This window comes from Sitophilus oryzae, unplaced genomic scaffold, assembly GCF_002938485.1.
Source record: "Sitophilus oryzae breed Bouriz unplaced genomic scaffold, Soryzae_2.0 scaffold_1000_pilon_pilon, whole genome shotgun sequence".
NCBI classification, from domain to species: domain Eukaryota; kingdom Metazoa; phylum Arthropoda; class Insecta; order Coleoptera; family Curculionidae; genus Sitophilus; species Sitophilus oryzae.
Genome location: NW_022145617.1, coordinates 1,258,686 through 1,272,940, shown reverse-complemented (window position 1 = coordinate 1,272,940; position 14,255 = coordinate 1,258,686). Strand labels below are relative to the sequence as shown.

Sequence of the window (14,255 nt, the reverse complement as noted above, 5' to 3'; positions counted from 1 at the left end):
TTTGAATTACTGCGCACGAGCGTGATCGTTCGGTGACGGTTCTGCGGCGGGTTGGAACAAACATATGACATAAATTAGGATTGATTGACGTATTCAATTCATTTGGGTCACTTCCTGTTTCACCGGAAATTTTACCTACAACTTTTGATTTTTAAATGGCACCCTCGGTATTTTTTTACTTTATTCGATAGAAAATAACACTCTGAATAGAATGACATATATCACATGTCAAATTTTGACATTTCCGCATATGGTTTATTTGAAATTATAACTTGCGGTTTGTAACGAAAATTTGACTCGAAATACCAAGTGTGTGGTACCAAATTATTCGTAAAAAAATGCCTTTTCCAAATATGCTAATGAGCCACCCTCGTTCCATTTGAAAAAATTGTGATATGACTAAAAATACGATTTGAGCATTTTCTAACTGGCCAGGACAAAACACTAAAAACATTAGACGATTAGACGATATTTCCAAGGCTCCTTGATTAAGAATTAGTGTTTTTAACATAACCATGGCACTCTAGATTGAATTTTAAAATTCAATTTTGTTTTAAACGAGAATGTCAAAAGTTGACATATGATATGATTCATGGATGCATGAGCAAATGAGGTCCGCTCATATTTCCTTGAAAAAATTGTGGCCCTTTTATAGCAAAAGGTTGCCGACCCCAGCAACAGGTCCCCACACTACGCTCATGTAAATCCCTATATGTATCATCTTTTGCTCCCCTACTAATGTATTAATTACTGCAATTATATTAATACCTGCAATTGTTTTAATTACAATTAAAACTGATCTTCCGTTAACTAATATGAAATTTACCAAGTTTATTATTAATTTATTATAATGTCAAGTAATAAACAACGGTTGGCCACACAAGACGAACCTAATTTAATACATTGTTTTAATAGTTATTATAGATGTTTTAAAATCTTGTGACACACTCAAGTTAATAAATATTTTGACATACATATAATTTTTATGTGCATTTCGCTTTAAAACGGATGTATATAACATGTACTTTGAACAATCTAAATAAATCTTTTTAATGTTTTTACTGACCGACAGGAATAACAGACACCTTATAATTTGCATTTATTTTAAAGTTCAATAAATTTTGTTCTAACGGGCCGATTTTGATGATTTTTAAGCAATATGTAGCTAAAATATTTGACTTTGTAGCCCATTTTTTAAATTAGAAATAGAAGTCCCAATCTGTCTATTATACGAGTGAAAACAAAATGTTATTATTTTGAGGAAACTTTAAAACACCCTGTAGAATGGTTTAACAAAAAAAAATAGGAATTTTTTGAAAAATATTTTGAGAATTTTTTTAGTTTTCAGTTAAAAAATATAATTTCCTGATAACATGGCAACATAGGTAGTAGATTAAATTTACAAGAAAGAAAACCCTGAAAGGATCCAGTAAAAGGATCTCAAGCAAAAAATATTTTTTTTTGAAATTTTCAATGTAAGATAACTCTGTTATTTTGGACTTATTTGAAAAACTCTAAAGACAAAATATGTTTCTTTTATCGAAGTTTACCAACCCTGTAAATATTTGCACTTATTTAAGACGCACCCTGTATAGCACAGAAACATATACTATAATGCAAGCTCTATAATTTTTTATCAAAAATCAAATAGCCTTAAGAGCTGGCTACATAAAAAACCTTATCATCGTTACATGGCTAATTTTTTGTGTGAAGTATCCTGTTGTATAGCCATTATGAAATATAGTCTAGTCTGCCAGCGCGATCACGTGGCTTAAAGCGGGGGCGGTCAATCGAAAGGGTGAAATTTTAAACTTGACACTAAAAATATTATAAGGTATACGAGTTATAATTGCGAAAATAGCTTTTATTTATTATTAAGAAACGTGGAAAATTGTTGTCAGAAATGTTTCTACTCGCTAAAATGCAGACAGAAAACGCGAAAAAGGCATGAAATTTTAAAAATTATTAAGAAATTAAATTTAAAGAATGAAAAAAATTATGGTATACATGCATGCCGATTGGTGGAATTGTCAATTTATTGTAAATGCCGTATGCAAAAGGCCAGACAAAAAGATCGTGGCTAAATCAGCTGCAGACAAATCTCAGTCACAATTAAAAGTTATCAAAAGCGCCATATTACTCTTTCGCTCGCCGCCTCATCCATTTAAGTATAGATAAATCATCTATACGATTATATTATAAATCTAATTTTTATTATTTCAATAACAGATATCGTATATTTACTATTCTGTCTCACTATTTGTATCTGACTCATCGTACTGCAGATCCTCGCTCTGGCAAAACGAGCCTTCCTCTGAGTCGATATCTACACCGTAAACTTTTTGTAGACTTACATGTATTAGGGTTCAATTAATAACGCGGCGAGCGTTTCCTGAAAACCCTTATACAGTGTGAGTCTTAAATAAGTGTGCAAGTAATAAGTGCAAGTGATAAGTGCAAGTGAGTCTTAAATAAGTGCAAATTCTTTTAAGGGTGATATATTTCGACCCCAAGAACACGTTTATGAGTTTTTTTTTCGCAAAAAAAGATTTAGAAAATCGTGCATCTTTGTTTAAATTTTCCTGTATGTTTTAGAAAACTTTTTAGAACTGCCTGCTTACCGCAAATTTAGCCATGGTATAATTATTTCTTAACCTGCCATGCTTACGGCTTTACTCCATGGCTACACACTAAAAGAATGGATGCAAATACAGGAAAAAAAAACAGGTGGCTCACAAAATTATTTAAAAATAAATCAGTTTCTTTTTAAATTTTCAAACTTGAACAAGGGTGGCTACAACGTCGTCCCGTAATCCTGCTGTCAAAACATAACAGCTGGTTTTCATATATACGAGGCATGTTTTTTAAGTAAGTACCGTTTTGCGATTCCGCCGCCGCAGCGCTACGGTCGGCGTTCCGCGCATGCGCGCTGGTTACCTACATCTCTTGTCTATGCACAGACGCCAGTACAGTCTGATTCTTCATTGTATACGTTGTTTATTGAGTATTTAAGATGCCTCCGACAATCGTGAGCCCCGCCGATTGTGAAGTACGGGCTGTCATACGATTTCTTAGTGCTAAAGGCGTAAAACCGATCGATATTCATCGTGAGATCTGTGAGTTTACGGACAAAACACTATGAGTGATGGAATGGTAAGGAAATGGGTGAGAGCATTTAAAGATGGCCGCACAAATGTGCATGATGAAAAACGGAGTGGGCGTCCTTCGGTCGTTAATAAAGATTTGGTGCAGAAAGTGGACGAAAAGGTGAAAGAAAACAGACGCTTTACAATTTCATCATTGTGCGACTACTTTCCTCAATGTTCTCGTAGTGTTTTGTATCGCATTGTGACCGTGAACTTGAATTACCGGAAATTGTGTTCACGTTGGGTTCCGAAAATGTTGACGGATTTGCACAAAACCCAACGTTTAGGCAATGCATTGACTTTCCTTGAGCAGTACCACAATGAAGGTGAAGATTTTTTAGACAAAATTGTTACTGGTGACGAAACATGGGTGGCCTACGTCACACCAGAATCGAAACAACAGTCCATGGAATGGCGACATTCATCATCACCCAAAACAGTGAAGTTTAAGCAAACACATTCTGACCGGAAAATCATGTGCACAGTTTTTTGGGACAGAAAAGGAGTATTGCTAGAGGAGTTTCTGCCTCGTAATGAGACAATCAATGCAGCATCTAATTGTGAGACATTGAACAATCTGCGCCGTGCAATCCAAAACAAAAGATGTGGCAAGTTGAGTAAGGGTATTGTTTTGCTGCATGACAATGCCCGTCCACATGTGGCTAATCGGACCAAAGATCTCATCAAATCTTTTAAATGAGAAACTCTAGATCATCCTCCATACAGCCCTGATCTGGCGCCTAGTGACTACCATTTATTCCTGCACTTGAAGGAACACCTGGGCGGTCAGCGTCTTCAAGACGATAACGAAGTCAAAACAGTTGTGATACAGTGGTTAACCAGTCAGGCGGCAGAATTTTATGAGGAGGGTATTGAAAAACTGGTACCACGTTATGACAAGTGCCTCAATATTCACGGAAATTATGTAGAAAAGTAGATTAAGGTACAGGCTTTCATGTAAAAATAAAATTATTGCGATATCTTTGCACGTTTTTTTTTAATTCCAAAACGGTACTTACTTAAAAAACATGCCTCGTAAAAATCAATTGTTTTGTTTTAACCGCAGGATTACGGGAGGTCGTTGCAGCCACCCTAACTCGGTTATTTTGGACTTATTCTGTAAAAAAGAAAATATGTTTCTTTTATTGAGATCTACCAGCCCTGAAAATATTTGCTCTTATTCAAGATTCACCCTGTAGAGTAATATCGCGCTTTTGATAACTGTCTACCGCTGAGCCACGACGTTTTTTGTCTGCCCTTTTGCATACGGCTTTTTAAATAAATAAACAATAAACATGACATTCCACCAATCGACATGCATGTATGCGATAAATTTTTTTGTTAAAATTCCATGCCTCTTTCGCGTTGTCTGGCGGCATTTTAGCCACGTGAAAAATGTCTGTCGACAATTTTACACGTTTCTTAATAATAAATAAAAGCTATTTGGCAATTATAACTCGTGTACCTTATATTTTTAGTGTCAAAATTTCACCCTTTAAAGCCGCCCCCGCTTTAAGCCCCGGGATCGCGCTGGCAAACATGACTATTTCATAATAGCTACACAAAAGGATAGTTTACACAAAAAAATAGCCATGTAACGATGATCAGGTTTTTTATGTAGCCAGCTCACCGTCTAAAAGGTTTCTGGCAGTGACTTACATTGCTATTGTCTTCATGATCAGCTGCATCACTCCAAGAGCGAAGTAATAACAACCAAAGCATCTTAAAAGACATCTGAATATCGTTCTTGGCTCATTTTCTTCAACAGATTGCTTCTGGTATCCATTTGATGTTACTTCACCATTTTGTTTCGATTTTACGTTATTATTTCTGGAATATCTGCTCCTGTTCCAATAGGATTCTAACGTATTACCTAAATTTTCTGAGTCAAACTTTGGAAGCACCTGGTATATATCGTTTTCTTCCAATCCATGTTTTCGTCCTTTTCGTAATACAGGTACTGTGAAACTATAAAAAATATATGAAATAAATTTAGTTACCGTCAACTGGAGTATCTTTGTGACTGCAGCATAACTTTGGTACATTTTTCACACTTTCACATTGTGTAATGCAGAGCTGCAAGCTCACAGAAAACTTAAGTTATTTTTTTGACTTAAACCATTTTAATGACTGAAATCATTTGATTTTAAGTCATATTTCGAGAGCTGACTTAAGACCTAAAATTTAAGTCATTTTCAGAATGACATGATTTAAGTCTTTATTCCGAAATAGAAAAAATTTTTGAAAGATTTTTCAAAAGAACCTTTTTTGAAAAGATTTAATTCAATAAAAAAAGATTTAAACTTTTTTTAATGACTTAAGTCATTTTAGAAAATATTTATATCTTTTAATAGATTTAAGTCTTTTATGAGATTTAAGTCTTTTTAGACAAGATTTAAGTCTTTTTTTCATATATTTTTGTCATAAATTTGTAACAGCGGCATCAAATATGTATTTACCATAGTTAGTTTCATAAAAAAGTAGCAACTGTGAAGTAGGTACCACGAATTTTAATTTTATTTAAGTTGTTGATGTTTTTATATGTGTTTTTCTGTCCTTGATGCGTTTATTTTTTTATTGTTTACTATAGTTGTTTATATATCTACTATTTTATTCTAATCTGTATCTACAAAAAATTAATATCCCAGACGCGAAAAAAACGCAACGGAGAAATTTTTGGTTAAATTTAAAGTGTTATATTTTTGTTATTTTTAGCCCTATTTTTATGAATTTTTTAGCAAACTGTGTATAATTATAACTAACAACTATAATTCGTAAACTAAGTTTTTTATAAACTTTAGTATTTGGCATATTATACAGGGTTAATCGAGGGGTTGTTTTTTTACCTTAACTTTAAAACACCCTGTGCAATAATTTCGTGTGTAAATTTTCTTAAAATATAATTTTACGGTCAAATGTCGTCGGGCACGTGTTACGCGAGAGATGCGCTACGCGTCAGAGTTGACAATACAATGTCTAACAAATCACAGAATATACTAACGAAAAAGAAGCCTAAGTTCCTTGTAATAAATCGGTTCCATTTTCGTAACGCCATCTCTCGACAAAGCTGACATTTACAGGTTAGCCAAAGGGGTGCGGGGCCGGGGGAATTGTAAAATACACTTTTTTATTTTAATTATTTTTATTCGCTATTTGCAATTTTATTTTTAAAACATATTATCTGAAACAATCACATAATATGTCTTAAAAATAAAATTACATACGGAAACAAAAGGAATTAAATAATCTGAAAATCTACAAAGTTTATTGATCAAAAAGTTAGGCTATGCAAATTGATATATTAAGTATAACCTCTTTGGTATAACATTGTTAAACAAACATTAACAAATCATAACATATCAGATCATAGAACTAAAAAAAGTACTATTACATAAAAACAGGTGATACAATACTTCAAAATTAATTTTAACATAAAATCAAAACCGAAAAAACAAACTGCAAACACAACCACACTTATCACAACAGAAATTAACACACACTCCCGCGGCAAATGTCCAAGAAAGACTGATCCATAGAGAAATATAAAATAAAAGAGTTGTCATTTCCATAGTCAAAAGTAGGCAACACGTTTAACGAGGATCGATTGTAGCGCACCCTTGAGCCCTAACTGAACTAATCGAAATATGACAGACGTTATCGGTAAAATAGGTATCTGCATTGCCTACCACAAAAAAGGCGGGCTGTTTAAATGTGAATATAAAATTTTATGTATTTTTTAAAATATTACGAAATTAAAACTGCAAAAATATAACGAAAGTTTATTTTTAAAAACGGAATATTTGAAAAGTATAAACTATTGTAGACTTTTCAAATGCTTACAGTTAAATGCTAAATTAAATTTGATAATATAAAACATATATGCTGAATTAACTTCGAGGGGTAAACTCCTGATGAATTTCTGTACACTAATGCCAAGGTAATGCCAAATAATTTAGTACTAATACCAATAATGCCACGAAAATGCCAACATCTTGTACACCACCAAAATACACCAGCGATTTACCCTTCGATTTACCTATAGTATTATAAAACGTATTTAACAACGCCACTAACAAAGCATATAAGATCGCAGGGTTTGCAATCTATGCTATTATAACAGATAAAGATTTAAATAAGATATCATCAAAAATTAATTCACCTTTAAGTTGGATTTATAAACTCAGCAGTCAGCAGTTGAAGTTCAGTTGATGTAGCAAATGTTCAACACTATTAAATGAAGGCGCAAATTTATAGTCAGTTCGTTTTACGTTCACAGAGTTCAGAGATGGGCAATGTCTTTACATATCGAACTTGCTTTCCATGATACCCTTTCCTGGATCGTGTTCAAATCACATCATCGGCTGAACAAAATATTACATGATGATGGCAAAACACAGCACAAAATATAAAGTTCAAATCATAGAGAAATATAAGGTCTCTCGTTCCTCGGGAAATAAAACTTCGTCCATAATTTCTGTACGCACAAACACAAAACAAACAAAGTTTATGCTACACAAAATAATAACAAAATTCCAAAATTCAAAACAAAATTGTAAACAATTGCAAAATACAAATAATTTGCTGTCATGTCACTTGTCATTCTTGTAATGACACGTGACAGGTAGCAGGTGGCGACGCTTTGGAGCCCTAACTGAACTATGCAACATTATGGCCAAGTTAGACAACCTTTCAAACACTCTTTTATTTTAGTTACTTTATGGACTGATCATTCATTCTGATTGGTCCTGTCCGGTCGTAGCTCACGTCGTATTGTCGGTAAGCAAAATCCCTGTCCAAAAATTTTGACGATCAGCGCCATCATCCGTCATAATTGGGAAACTTTTGCTGGAACCATTTTTAATATTTCACTTACATGGCCCTGGACAATATTATCTGACAAACGAATCTAAAACAGCGGAAGGAATTCGGGCAAAAAAAGTCGATGTTGTCACGTTTAATTATAGAAAAGCAAAGTTGCTCGATATTACCTATAAATTGAATATATTTTAGTTCATTTCAGCATACATAATTATATATATGCTGATATGTTGACGTAGTTCTTATTGTAATAATGTATATTTATCTAATCAACTGATTTCCTTCATTCTGCCTATTATAAAAGGTAAAGTATTTCCTTAAGATAACGTCCGCTTAGGATAAGCTGGCAACGCTGACAAAATTCATCATGGCATCCCGGATTCAACCAGTCTGATTGGTCGAGATTCTCGCACGTCTTGTCGCCATTACCCCCAACTTTATGCCCCTCTCTAGGAATAGTAGAAACAGTCACTACTATTGAAAAATCCAGTGGCGGTGTTATTGTATTGTGTTTTATAACTTTAACTTGATTTGTGTTTATTGTAATTATTACCCGCGTTTTAACAAATATTACTATATTTGGCAAATGACTAAACAAAATGCAGGTACATTTAAAGTAAAATAATATTATGAACTTTACTGGAAAATATTATAAAAATTCCTGATATATTTTTATGAAACGCCGCGCGCTCGTGGATATTTTATGAATGAAATCGCTCATGATTTTAGAAAATTGCGATCCCCTTGCCGTTGCCCCGTTGTTTCAGATCCGTTTGTCAGACTGTACAATGTCTAACAAATAATAATCTTAAACCCCCACTCGGTGGCCGTATGGATCCTTCTTCTGAGTTAGCGGCGCGCCTCAGCCAGCACAAAACCATATCTCCTGAGCATTTGGTTTTTTGAATCATGTCAATATAGTCCGGTTTCAATGTGTCAAATATGGGATCCCGTGTGCAGATTTGTGATACAATATTGTGCCATAGCTTAAAATTTTCAGAAAACCTTGTAGAATATGAATATTGATGGGTCGTCTCTAGCAAATATGGTAGAGGGGTATATTTTACCCCTTTATCACCCCTAAAGGAACAAAAATTAAATTAAATTAAATTATGGAAACAAATTGTTGCATAATTTTAAAAACTCTTTTTTTGAATTAAGATAACAGAAAATATGGTTTAAAAAGTGACAAGGGCTGAGTTTTACCCCTTGCGACGTAAACGGGTCACTTTTAATGTATGCGTGTTACTTAAAAATACTATATTCTTTTCATGTTTCAAATTTTAAAATAAATCTAAATTAAAATTTGCACTGGAGTATCAGAGGGTGGTATTCACCCCTTATAATATGTCACCCCTAAAATAAAAAGTTTTCTTTTTATGTTTTAATAAATAAATAATTTTAATAAATAACTAAAGTAAGCACAACGTCATTGTTTAAATAAAGTGTAAGAACATGCGAATGTAGTTTTCTTACCCCAACCACACTAGTGTAGCAGTTGTCGATGGTACCATTGGCAGAAGTGCAAATGTTATCGTTTAAAAATGTGGAGTACTTTTCTGATTTGTCAAATTAGTTTTCAACCAAGGTTTTAAAATAATATTCATATACAGTGTGACCCACTCAAGACCGGGCACCCTCCATAAAATCTGTGTTTATAGTCCGATTTTGATGATTTTTTTTTCAAATATAAAGTTTCAAAAAATGTACTTTAGGGCTCAATGTCATGTTATTTCACAAAAAACAAGGCCTACTTAATGAAGTTTTTGTGGTGAAAAAATTTGCAAAATCATATTAGCGATTTTTTTTTTTCAAAAAATTTGAGTACACCCTACATTCGGCATCCCCCAAAAACAGTTCTGTACCAAATTTCATTTAAAAATATTAATTATTAATAATTCTGCAGTTAAATTAAATAATTCCCCTATTTTTGCCAATTTAACGATGAGTTATCAAGTAACCCTTGAAAAAATCAATCCACGACAACGAGTTTTATTACAAACAATGATAAAAATACTACAAGCAACACAATAACCGAATAATAAGTTAAACATATTCAAATAATTCTAGTTGCTTCTACCAGCCCTCCATTCAGTTCAATACATTTGTCGCATCTTTTTCTTAGATTAACAGTTACATTCCTAAGCTGCTGTGGTGTAATATTTGCAGAAGCCTCTGTAATTCTAATACGTAATTCATCTACAGATTGAGGTCTAGACTTGTAAACTTGTTGCTTTAAGAAACCCCAAAGAAAGAAATCAAGGGGTGTTAGGTCCGGGGATCTCGGTGGCCACTCAATTAGCGGGCTATTTCGACCTATCCACTTATTTTCAAAATTTTCATTTAACCATTCCCTGACAACTGCCGCGTTATGCACAGGTGATCCGTCCAATTGAAATTTTAAATTCAAACGGGTTTGGCATGGTAAATTATGTATTGCATCCCAAAAGTCATTAATCAGAAAATTCAAAAACGTTGGACTATTCAAATTTCTCTCAAAAAAATATGGACCAATGATTCTATCATCAAGTATGCCACACCACACATTTAATTTCTGAGAATACTGTCTTCTTGTATTGATCACCCATTCAGGGTTTTCGACTGCCCAGAATCGCGAATTTTGAGAGGATACTACTCCGTTTGTACTAAATGTTGCCTCATCACTAAATAAAATTTCTTTTAAGAAATTTCTATTATTTAAATACTCTGCTTGAGCCCATAAGCAGAATTCTAATCGTCTAACATCATCTCCGTTTTCCAAAGTGTGTAAAATCTTTGGTTTAAAGGGTTTAACTTTATTAGTTCGCAAACATCTCCTAATATTTTCCCTTGGTATATCCAAATCAACACTGGCGCCTCTAATGCTTGCACGAGGATTGTTACGAAAATATTCTAATATTTCCTCATTCCGCCTATTTATTCAATGTTCCGGCCTTCTGTTTTTTAGTAAGTATTTTGACACACAACCAGTTTCATTAAAAACTCTATTTATTCGTTGAACCGTGCTTCTACTTACTGCAGGTCTGTCGGGATGTCTGTTGTTAAATTCTCTGGCAGCTTCTCCTGCTTGAAGATAGTTATCACCCACTAAACGAATCATTTCAATTTTATCCCTAATATTTAATTGTTCCATAATGCAAATAATATTTCTTGATACAACACTTTTCTGCGTGCTATTAAATTAATATTCAATTCTACGCTGCAAGAATTGACAGCTAATAAAACCCATTGTTGTGGATTGTTTTTTTCAAGGGTTACGTTATAACTCATCGTTAAATTGGCAAAAATAGGGAATTATTTAATTTAACTGCAGAATTATTAATAATTAATATTTTTAAACGAAATTTGGTACAGAACTGTTTTGGGGGATGCCGAATGTAGGGGTGTACTCAAATTTTTTGAAAAAAAATCGCTAATATGATTTTGCAAATTTTTCACCACAAAAACTTTATTAAGTAGGCCTTGTTTTTTGTGAAATAACATGACATTGAGCCCTAAAGTACATTTTTTGAAACTTTATATTTGAAAAAAAAAATCATCAAAATCGGACTATAAACACAGATTTTATGGAGGGTGCCCGGTCTTGAGTGGGTCACACTGTATATAATAATATTAATATAATAATATTAATATTCATATCATATATACAGGGTTGTTCACCACATACGACACGGAGTATTGTAGCTAAACGATTAGATTTTTACAAATTGTAAGTTTTGGGTTCGTTGAAGGATTATTAGAGCTACAATTTAAAAATATTTTTACAAGATACAGAGTGTCCCAACTAAGTAAAAAATATTATAGTTGTATTTTTTTAAATGGAACTCCCTGTATATTATTCTATTTTTAGATTCTACCATTAAAATAAATGTAAATTTGATTAAGGTTCATCATACTTAAACCTTACCGTTTTTGAAATATTTTCAATTTTATGAAATTGCAGAAAAAGTTTTAAGGCTTCATTTCTCCAAGGGTATCAAAGTTTTTAATACTAAATATTTACTGAAGATTATTTATTGACCAGATATTGTGTTGCAATGATAAAAAATTTACTACCTTATACAGAGTGTCCAAAAATGTATATTAAATAATTACTAGCTTTAAACGGCAATAGCGTGTTTAATTTAAATAGAACACCCTATATATTTTGCGTGAATCAGATGCACAATGTAATTGTCTATCAAATTGTATTATACCATTTTTTACCTATCTCTTCAAATTTTCGTAGAAAATGCATTTTCTTATAATTTAGACCTCATTTATCACTATACCCATGGAATATTGACATTTCAGATTTTTTTTAAGCAACATATATGCAGAAAATGTACAAGTGGTAAATATTGCAAGCCTATTGGTATACCAAAAAAACTATTTAAATCTTTATAAAAGAGTATACGAATTAAATATGCATACTCAAAAAATTGCAAGCTTGGAGGGGTGGTGAGCTCATAAAATTTTACAGAGAATCTAAATATTTAATAAAACATGTGGCATCCATTTAAAAAAAGAAAATACTATGAACTTCCGGTGTTTTCGGAAGTGCCGCCATATTAAAGATATTTTTAATCGATAGATCTCGTTGTGAAACAATGATGTGTTTTTTTTACTTTCTTTTTTTAAAAGAATACCAAACCTGAGATGGGAGTATGATATAAGAAAGTTTAAAGGGATAACTTGGACTCGCATAGCCAACAATGGACAACAATGGGCCCAATTACAAAGAGCGTTGATCGAAGAAATAAGCCACCCAATTATTTCAATCAACGCAAAGGGGTTATGTCAATATGTGGCTTCACCATAACTGGAAACGGTTGAATATGCCGGAAATATAATGATGATATCCCAAATAGAGAACATTAATAAAATCTGACAAAAATCACTTCATATTTTCGTGAAAAAATACTAATTTCTGATAATGATAAATAATTTAATTACAATAAATACAATAATATGCCTGGCCAAAATAGAAAATATTTATCCGTTTTTGAAGTATACTTAATCTAATCTAATCAAGAGATAAGCAGAAAATTTTGTTATTGGTACGATTCATCAGATCACCTACTACTATTTACTGTATTTGCGAATTATTTAATTGTCACATAGTATACTATATCTCAGCACTAAAATAGATAATCTTATATAAATATTTACACTGATGATACAGGATATATAATATACTTTTTATCCATATGTTTAATCCATACATATTCCTTAAAAAGTGACTATTACATTTTATAAATACACTTAGATGCAAAAAGAAAAACGCAACGGAGAAATTTTTGGTCAAATTTAAAGTGTTATATTTTTGTTATTTTTAGCCCTATTTTCATGAGTTTTTTAACAAGCTGTATATAATTAGGTATATCAACTTTAATTCGTAAACTCAGTTTTTGATAAACTTTGGTATTTAGCATATTATACAGGTTTAACGAGAGGTTGTTTTTTACCTTAACTTTAAAACACCCTGTACAATAATTTCGTCTGTAAATTTTCCTAAAATATAATTTGACGGTCAGAACCATGTCTCCTGAGAATTTTATTTTTTGCCTTGGTTAATTTTTAAAAGCGAAATGAACTTGCCAGCAACAATTTTCAATTTTTTCAATTATCATTTTTTTTGAAGTTTTTTTTCAATATGACAAGACGGCTTTGATGATCATTGTTAACTATATACCGTATGATCGAGAAAAAACGACGTCCTGTTGGCTGGGAAATGACGATCGATAACATCTCCCATATAAATCTATACTAATATACAGATTGTTAACTGGACAGTTACTTATAGGGGAACAGAATGGCAACACTGCCTATTGAGAACGCATACACTTATAGGGTTTTCTTCTGACTCGTCCCGTCGCGTCGTCCATCGACGAGGGGACCGAGGTTGCCATATTTCAACCATAAAGCTCTGGCCGCGAGTAATAAACAAATTAACAACCTGTATAAAATCCTTAAGTGACTGACATACTGATTAATCACGATCCTGCTCAAACCACTCAACGTAAGAAGCTCAATTTTGACATACAGGTTGATTCTAGGGTGTAGAGGTTCGATAAGAAGGGATTTTTCGAAATTCCAGTTCCAAGTGGGTGAAACCTCCCCTCAAATTTTACAATATTTTTTATTTAAAAAACGGTCAAGTTTCCGAAAAAACGCTTAAAGACGTATATTTTATTTTGTTTTTTTACATATTTTAAGATTGTTTAAAAATGTATACAGGGTGTTTCAAAAAATCTGATCATTGATTAATCACGATCCTGCTTAAAGCGCTTGACGTAAAAAGCTGATTTT

The 14,255-nt window shown here is 32.7% G+C and overlaps 1 protein-coding gene across 1 annotated transcript in view; it reads right to left on the bottom strand.

Moving 5' to 3' along the window:
- LOC115878393 (multidrug resistance-associated protein 4-like) overlaps positions 1-14,255 on the bottom strand; it is a 65,661-nt gene that overhangs the window by 35,847 nt on the left and 15,559 nt on the right. Inside the window, exon 2 of the mRNA XM_030894931.1 lies at positions 4,806-5,114. Coding sequence (XP_030750791.1) covers positions 4,806-5,114 — 309 coding nt within the window. The remainder of the gene's footprint in view (positions 1-4,805; positions 5,115-14,255) is intronic.